Source organism: Eupeodes corollae, chromosome X, assembly GCF_945859685.1.
Source record: "Eupeodes corollae chromosome X, idEupCoro1.1, whole genome shotgun sequence".
NCBI lineage: Eukaryota > Metazoa > Arthropoda > Insecta > Diptera > Syrphidae > Eupeodes > Eupeodes corollae.
Window position 1 is genome coordinate 1,645,292 of NC_079150.1, and position 8,956 is coordinate 1,654,247.

General features: G+C 30.4%; 1 protein-coding gene across 9 annotated transcripts in view; it reads left to right on the top strand.

Annotated features, from left to right (window-relative positions):
* LOC129953197 (glutamine--fructose-6-phosphate aminotransferase [isomerizing] 2) overlaps positions 1–6,535 on the top strand; it is a 233,214-nt gene extending 226,679 nt beyond the window's left edge. For 4 of the 9 annotated variants that reach the window (XM_056066115.1, XM_056066113.1, XM_056066112.1 and 1 more), the window contains 8 exons: positions 658–855; positions 925–1,238; positions 1,443–1,584; positions 2,823–2,849; positions 3,242–3,265; positions 4,775–4,932; positions 5,001–5,840; positions 5,923–6,535. In XM_056066115.1, the coding sequence (XP_055922090.1) occupies positions 658–855; positions 925–1,238; positions 1,443–1,584; positions 2,823–2,849; positions 3,242–3,265; positions 4,775–4,932; positions 5,001–5,840; positions 5,923–6,297 (2,078 nt within the window). In that variant the 3' untranslated portion in view covers positions 6,298–6,535. The remainder of the gene's footprint in view (positions 1–657; positions 856–924; positions 1,239–1,442; positions 1,585–2,822; positions 2,850–3,241; positions 3,266–4,774; positions 4,933–5,000; positions 5,841–5,922) is intronic. The other 5 variants (XM_056066117.1, XM_056066116.1, XM_056066119.1 and 2 more) reach the window with 5 other exon arrangements.
* Positions 6,536–8,956: the final 2,421 nt, after the last annotated feature.

Consider the following 8,956-nt stretch of genomic DNA (forward strand, 5'->3'; position numbering starts at 1 on the left):
TACGTAATAGCTGCCTATGGCATACTTTTTGTTTTTTTTGTCCCTATATTTATTTATTGCAATACAAATGTTACTATTTTTTTTAATTAATTCATAGCAAATTTCAAATAATAGCAATATTTTAAATGAATATTAACTATATACAGACAAAAAAAACGATAAAAATAATTTTTGTATATTTTATCATACTCGTATTATGGCCGCACAAACAAAATTTAATATTTGTTGACAAATTTTATTGAAATAATTTACATAATTTAATACAGAGAACAGAACATAAAAAGGAATTCAAATCATTTAAATTTTAGCCTCGACATTTGAATTGGCCAAAACATCTTTGATGATACAAATATTTTCAAAATTAATTTTAAGAATCGATTGAGGATGTAAAATACACTATCGATGTCATAGGGTGTCTTAATAAGAATAAGCTTTGAAATTTATCAGATAATTAAAAATGGACTTAATCCTTTTATTCACCATTGACATTTAAAGTAAATTATTTTTTAGGCTTCTGTTATAAAGAGTGGAAAACAAAACAATAAAATTAAAAAAAAATCATTGATTAACACACATTTCCATTGAACAAATAAAACTTCTAACAAATGCTATGCATTAGATTTAAGAAAAAAAAACTAACAATAATTATAATTACAGGAATATTCGCATACCTTAACTATATGACACCAAAATCTCGTCATGAGGTTCTGGAATTACTCGTTAACGGACTGAAACGTTTGGAATATCGTGGTTATGACTCAACTGGCGTTGCCATTGATTCAATGGATGGCAAAGATATTGTTATGGTTAAACGATGTGGCAAAGTTAAGGTTCTAGAAGATGCTATTGCAGAAAGTAAGTCTTATCGATAACACAAGTTTTATTTGTTATTATTTTGACATATTATATTTTTTGTTGAAATAGAATTTAGTGGTCCAAATTTTGATGAACCTATTCAGACTCATGTTGGTATATCACATACCCGTTGGGCTACTCATGGTGTTCCATCGGAAACAAATTCTCATCCACAACGTTCGGATGAATCTAACTCATTTGTTGTTGTACACAACGGAATTATTACAAATTACAAAGATGTCAAGACATTCCTTGAAAAACGTGGTTATGTTTTTGAATCAGATACTGATACCGAAGTAATGGCTAAGCTTATACATCATTTGTGGAAACAACATCCTGGCTATTCGTTTAGAGAACTAGTAGAGCAGGTTATTCAGCAAATGGTGAGTTGATTGTATAATAATTGGGTCTTAATCATGTAAATGATGGCAAAAACTTTTTTTTTTTATTAAACACAACACAAATATTAAAATATTCGGCACTTTTACAAATTCGTAAATAATCATACTATAAAATGTGTTAAGCTGAAGTGTTTTATAATGCTATTAATTTGTTTAAACTAATATTTTTTCTTAACTATTTGTCAGGAAGGTGCATTTGCAATCACATTCAAATCAAAGCATTTCCCCGGTGAATGCGTTGCATCACGTCGTGGTTCACCCTTATTGGTTGGTATTAAAACAAAGACTCGTTTAGCCACAGATCACATTCCAATTTTATACGGAAAAGGTATGATAATGCATTTGTTTAAATCTTGATAAATTGTAATAATATATAATTTTAATTTATGTGTTCTTATAAGTCAATGACTACGTTTTATATATGTATCATGATTGTCATATATTTGTGTTCTGGTAATTGAGTTGGGTAAATGACGTGCGATTGAATTGATGATAGATGATATATTTTAGGATCTTAAAGCCATTTCAATTAAAGTAACTTCACAAATAAGAGACATTATAAAGAAATACATTTCTTTTTAATAAAAAAAAAAAACAGTTAATACAACAATTTTCTTTTTTGATTGTGTGTATGTACTATAATGATTCAATAAAATCTAGTTGCGATTTTATGAATTAGTCTAGTGTGTAAGCACAAAAAATAATCTCCCTTCATCGTCAGTAAATTTCTTCAAATGTTCAATTTTTGTAAGTGCTTATCGTCAGTTTGTGTTATTTCTTTACTTCTAACGTATTCCACTTTCTGAAAATCTATAGAAAATTTAAATAGCGGAAAAAATTTATTAATTATGTTAATAAAAATTGTTCAATCTCATTTTTTTATACTACTTCGGTATTCTTTGCTGCACTGTCAATTTCTACAAGAAGTTTAAATTTGTTTCTTATTTTGGCATGTATGTATGTAATTTTTAATATTTAAAGAAATAATAACCGCATGTTAATGGCTTTCCTATCAGGGAATACCAAAACAATAAATGAGAATGCAAAATTCTGTATCCTCCTACTTCACACTTTCATGTCTAATTTGAAAAAAATATTCATGCTTAATTTTTGAAGGAAACAAAAATCAAAAGAATGTAGTTTAAGTTGAACTTCAAAAGTTTTGCAGTGAAAATTATTTTTGTTTTGTTTTTATGTTTATATTTTACATATTTACTATTGTTCTACTTATTATTTAGGTTTTTTGTTTTGTTTTTTGTTTTGTATATTTTATTATTTTTTTTTATTTTATCCAATTTTTTGTTTCATTTATAATTTTTTATTTTGGGTTGCTGTTTTTTGTTCTTTTTCTTCCTATTTTATGTTCGTGCTATGTGTGTGTTCCTAAAATAAATAAACCTTTACCTGGAAAATCTAATGACAAAAAAAATCATTTAAATCGAAAACCTGTGTTCCTCTGCTACTATATTTCTACCTACTACCACAAAAATACATGCACATTTCTTCTACTACTACTACTACTACTACTACTGCTTGAACCACTCTTCGATTAAATAAAAAACAAAGATGATATTAAAACACAAACCGAGAAAGGTAGCTAAAAATGAATTATTGATCGCAAAACGGTTCAGTATTTTTTTTATGAAATTTGAAATTTTATTAATTTTTGTCTGCAATTTATAAGCGAGTTTTTGAAAACATATTAAAAATATAAATGTGTTATTTCAAAACCAAAAAAATTACTGCAACCAAAGATTCTTAAAATTAAAATCCAAAAAAGTCCACTCATTGAGAATGTAATAAATATTTATGTACAGATCTTACTAATCTCTATGTTTTTTTTTTATAATTTTATGATTTCAATACGATAAAAATTTTCATTTTTTTTTGTATTTATTTTCTTTTTTCCCCGACAATTTACAACTATTTAACTCAAAAATTAAAAAAACGAATCGAAAAAATTAAAAAACAAACTATACCAATAGAAACTGAAGCTGCTAGCACCCAAGGTAATCATTTTATTACTTATATAAGTACTGTGGAAAGGTATTCATAAAACGGTAAAAAGGTTAAGGGTTAGTCAACAACAAAACATAATTTTATTCAATTATAAGGTTAAGTTTTTTTTTTAAAAAGGTGCTTAAGATTGCAATAAAAATAAAAAAGGCTGTAAATAAAAATGCTAAATTAAAATTGGGAATTTAATGGGCTTATAGAAACATAAACTCTCATTTTTTGAGATGATGGAAGCTGCAATGATAAAAAACTTCGTCCTGTTTCACAGAATTTGATTTAAAAACTGGTTTTGGAAATAAAAGGTATTTTTTAGAGGTATGAAACAAAAACATATAAATTTTTTGAAATTGACATATTATTTTTCTTTTTATATACATAATCTTCTGGCACTACAACTAAAATATGATTTCTGACATGACCACCACGGGTGGCTCGGACATAGTCTAATCTTACTAACTTAAGGTGGCGCTAATCTAGTCTAACCTGCCGGTCCAATTTCCAATGAAACTTTAAAACATTTGTGGCCATATAGTGGCAATAACGCCATGAATGTTGTTCTTCATGTTGTAAATGGCAAATAGTCAGTTTTTGTAGATTTACGATGTTGCAATATACTCGTACACAATCTTGTATCAGGCCAACTTACCGAATCTGGCTTTAATTCTTAAAATTCCATGACAAACTAAAAAGAAAATGGGCATCAATTAAAATAGTGTTGTCAACTTAAAGTTGTATACCTCTAAAAAAACTATTATACAACATTTTTTTTTGGTTTTACATTTAGCAAAACAAGTGATTTCATTTGAGATCAACATATACTTGTAGTGGTTTATATAAAAACTAAAAGTCCAAACCACAAACATTCCGAGATGTATTCAGTCGACTACAGTGTAGTATTTGACGTGGAATGTTAAGATGTGGAATATTCGTTTCAAAATGTATAAAAGCTGTTTTAAAAAACACTGAAACGCATATTTTAATATTTTAAGATGTGTTAACACTAGCTGTACTGACTTTGTGGAAAAGTCTTATCATTTCCTTATTTTTCCTTGATCTTGTGGTATTTCTTTTTTCTTTGGTCTTTATTTGATTTCTTTTAAACTTCCCAAAAAAAAACTTTAATTAGTTTAGAACTGATTTTTTGTGTGTATCGTACGGATTTTCTCTTGGTGGTGGTGTATTACTCTCATGGGTTTTTATTTTTACCACATTCTATAAAAAATAATAATTAATATGTTTAAAAAAAATAATAATATACTTCATTCGCCTATGCCTTCGTTTACCTGCATTTATCAACTTCATGCTGTACTGCGATTTTATGCCTACATTCAATAAAACTACACACACACAAACAAACATCGTGCTACCGACTTAATTAAAAAAAAAAAAACGAAATGAAACGACCTACCTACGATTTATTGTAAATAAAATAATCTGCATTTACACAAAAATCATTCAAAAACATTACAAAAAAAAAAAAAAACAAAAAAATAAAACAAAAGAACATCGTCCACATGGTACTGCTCGTGAAATGCCAGTTCTTCCACGTTCTGAAAGCACCTCTGAATTCATGCCACTAGAAGACAAGGAAGTCGAGTATTTCTTTGCATCGGATGCCTCAGCTGTGATTGAACACACCAATCGTGTCATATATCTAGAGGTATAATATTATAAAAATACACATTTTTAAAGTCAATATTAAAACAAAAAACATTTCTATCTGAACAGGACGATGATGTAGCTGCAGTCAAAGATGGTGCTCTAAGTATTCATCGTCTGAAACGTTGCGTCGATGATGCTCATGCTCGTGAAATTACTACTCTCAAGATGGAAATACAACAAATCATGAAAGGCAACTATGATTATTTCATGCAAAAAGAAATTTTCGAACAACCCGAGTCCGTGATTAATACCATGCGTGGTCGTATGAATTTTGTCAATCAAACCATTGTCCTTGGTGGTATCAAGGAATACATTCCTGAAATCAAACGCTGCCGTCGTCTGATGTTGATTGGCTGTGGAACATCTTATCACAGTGCTGTGGCTACTCGCCAATTGCTGGAAGAACTCACCGAGCTGCCTGTTATGGTTGAACTTGCTTCAGATTTCCTCGATCGTAATACGCCTATTTTCCGTGATGATGTTTGCTTCTTCATCTCGCAATCTGGAGAAACAGCAGATACCCTAATGGCTTTACGTTACTGCAAGCAACGTGGAGCTTTGATTGTAGGTATCACGAATACTGTAGGTAGTTCGATCTGCCGTGAATCCCACTGTGGTGTTCACATTAATGCAGGCCCAGAAATCGGTGTTGCCTCGACCAAAGCTTACACATCGCAATTCATATCCTTGGTTATGTTTGGTTTGGTAATGAGTGAAGATCGAATTTCTTTGCAACAACGACGAAAAGAAATTATAGACGGACTGTCAAAACTAGACAAACAAATCCGACAGGTTCTTCAGTTGGATTCGAAAGTACAAGAATTAGCAAAAGATTTGTATCAGCACAAATCTCTCTTAATCATGGGAAGAGGATATAATTTCGCTACTTGTTTGGAAGGTGCCTTGGTAAGTTGTTTATCATTCCTTTTCTCTCTTAATTATTGTGTGTCATGTAATTTGTGTTTGTTTCGTCCGTTTTGTCCCGTAGAAAGTAAAAGAATTGACATACATGCATAGTGAGGGTATTATGGCTGGTGAATTGAAACACGGACCTTTGGCACTAGTGGATGGTTCCATGCCAGTTCTTATGATAGTACTACGTGATCCTGTTTACATCAAATGTATGAATGCACTACAACAGGTGACGTCACGTAAAGGACGCCCAATCATCGTATGCGAAGAAGGCGACGAAGAAACGAAGTCCTATTCGTCAAGGAGCTTGGAAATTCCACGTACAGTTGACTGTCTTCAAGGTGTATTAACTGTCATTCCTATGCAATTACTTTCCTACCACATAGCCGTGATGCGTGGCTGTGATGTTGATTGTCCGAGAAATTTGGCCAAATCAGTCACTGTTGAATAAATATTTGACCATTCATTTTTTTTGTTTATCCTTAGTTTTGTTAAAATATTCATACATTTTTTTCTTTAATATTGAATTTAAATACAAACGTACATTAAAATGTAAAACTCTTTTCACCACTCAAAGCATATATTACTCCGCGTTTCGTGTTGGAAGAATTTTTATTTTATTTGAATATTTTATTTGTTATTGTTAAAAAATTAATTTTGTTTTTTGTTTGTTTTCTTCTTTTTTTTTTTATTTCAACCAACTGGTTAACCGTAGCACCCGTGGCATGATGATTAGTGCGTCGGACTGTCATGCCAGAGGTCTTGGATTCAATCCTATCTTAAATTTTTTTTTACGGGTACTGTTTTTGCGAGGAATTGGCAAAAATCTTCCAAGAGTAAGTCTTGTCACGAAAAGTGCTTTCTCAAATTAGCCGTTCGGATTCGGCTTAAAACCTTTGTTCGTCCCCTACATCCTTGAAAACAGTACTCACACGCATGAATAGTTGAGAATTGTACGTCACTGACCCTAGTTCTGACTGTTGCGCAACCTAATCTTTTTATTTAACTTTGGTTAACCATGTTGGTTTATATAAATATATATATATATGCATAACTTATACAGAGTGTGTATTTTGAATAAGATCTCTTATGAACCGATAATAATCCTGCTTTCAAAATACTTAATATAAGCTGCAACTTATTGTTTTAACTATTATTTTTTTACTAAAATAAAAAATGTTTTATTTCAAAAATTTTGTAAAAAATGTGTTACTTTTCAATTGATTCATTTCTTGTTTGATTTGCTGAGGGGAAACAATTGAAACATGTTTATTATAAACATTCTGCATTCCTTACACCTAAAAACTGTAGATATCAAAATGAGATCTTGGATTCCCAGCAAGCATTTGCATAGAGATTCAAATTAAAGTGTTTGATTATCTAAGCGATCGTGCAATAATTTGAATAATTGTTTAAAATCTACAATGTTGGAAAAAATAATAGAAACAAATGTCTTCATCATTTTCCATACACAAATATGAAATAAGTCTTGTCGTTAGTTTTTCTATATTTTAATCGTACCTAATAATGCTCTAAAATGGCAAAATTGTTTTGTGGAAATAACTTTTTGTTTTCATTTAATGGTAAAAAGTTTAAGGCCAATGATGATTTTACCTGAAAAAAAAGAAACAACCAACTTTAACTGTTATTTTAACGTTATGATCCATTTTTTTTTTGTATGCAAATAGGCGTTTTGAGTTTGTTTATGAGTTTGTTAGATGTTGTATATTCGAAGTCCACGAAAAGTGTAATTTTTTAACTAAGCAAAACATTATACAAAGACCTCCCTTTGCAAATTAACACGTACACCATTTTTATTGGATTAACGTTTTGTGGTCGGATGAAACAAAGATGAATTTGTTTACTTCCGATGGAAAAATGAATTTTAGAAGGCCAAAAGGCAAGAAGTTTAACTCAAAATACACAAAGAAGACAGTGAAGCATGGTGGTGGGAATATAATGATTTGAGGGTACTTTTCAGCATCTAGTGCAGGTCCAATATTGTGGATGAACTATAAGATCAGTCATGCTAACATTAACTGAAGAGGAGATGCCAATTAAATGGGAATTCATTCAGGATAATGACCCGAAGCACCCCTCAAAATAGGCTAGCAAATATTTACAACAAAACAAAATCAATGCTTTATAATGGCCATCACAATCCCCCGGCATAAACCCAATTGAAAAATTATGGCGCATAGTAAAGGATCGGAAGTTGTAAAACCAAAAAGAAAGACGAGTTGTAGTGGAAAATTCAAAAGGAATGGTACTCCATACCCGTAAAAACATGTGCCGAATTGGTGAAATCGATGGGGCGAACAGTGGAGGCAGTTGTTAATAGTAAGAGTGCCAATACAAAATACTCAAAGAATTTGAAATACTTTTACCGTTAAGTTACTTCTTCGCTACAATCCAACCATCCCAATTTAGTTTCTATTATTTTTTCCAGGAGGAAGCAACATTTTTTATCATTATTTCCTAACATTATATTTAAAAAGAAAATTTTGTAAGCAATAAATTGTCAAAAATCAATCTGTGTACTTTTTATTTTCCTACTCTTCAGCAATACCTTTTTATGTGTGGAAAGGAATGAACACGAAGCTTGTTCTTATTATTTTGTCCAACACTATTATACTGGATTCGTAATCCAGTTTTCTCTTTTCACGACAACCGAATTTATTGGAAACATATTACTGGCTTGATTAGTTGATGCGGAGCAAATCGTTTTCAATTTGATATCTGCTTTCCGACCACCTCGATTATTTTCTGACCTTTAACAAAGCGAGCCGTGAATATTTTTTTTTAAATTTCCGGATTACTGACTGATAACTGATCTCTTATTTTTAAATTATTATTGTTAATAAAATTGAAATATTATTTATATCGGCAATTGATTCTGTATAATAATTATAATATATCTATTAAGACAGGAATTATTTTACACTGTCAATGATTGGTGGGCAGGTTGTTTGGACGCATTTATAATTTAACTAAGCTATTATTATTGAAGTACAAAATAAAAACAATTATCTTTCATGTTTTGCGAAAGAAACTCAAACAAAAACAATCACCAATCTGCAAAACCAATCGAAACTACATATACGCGACTT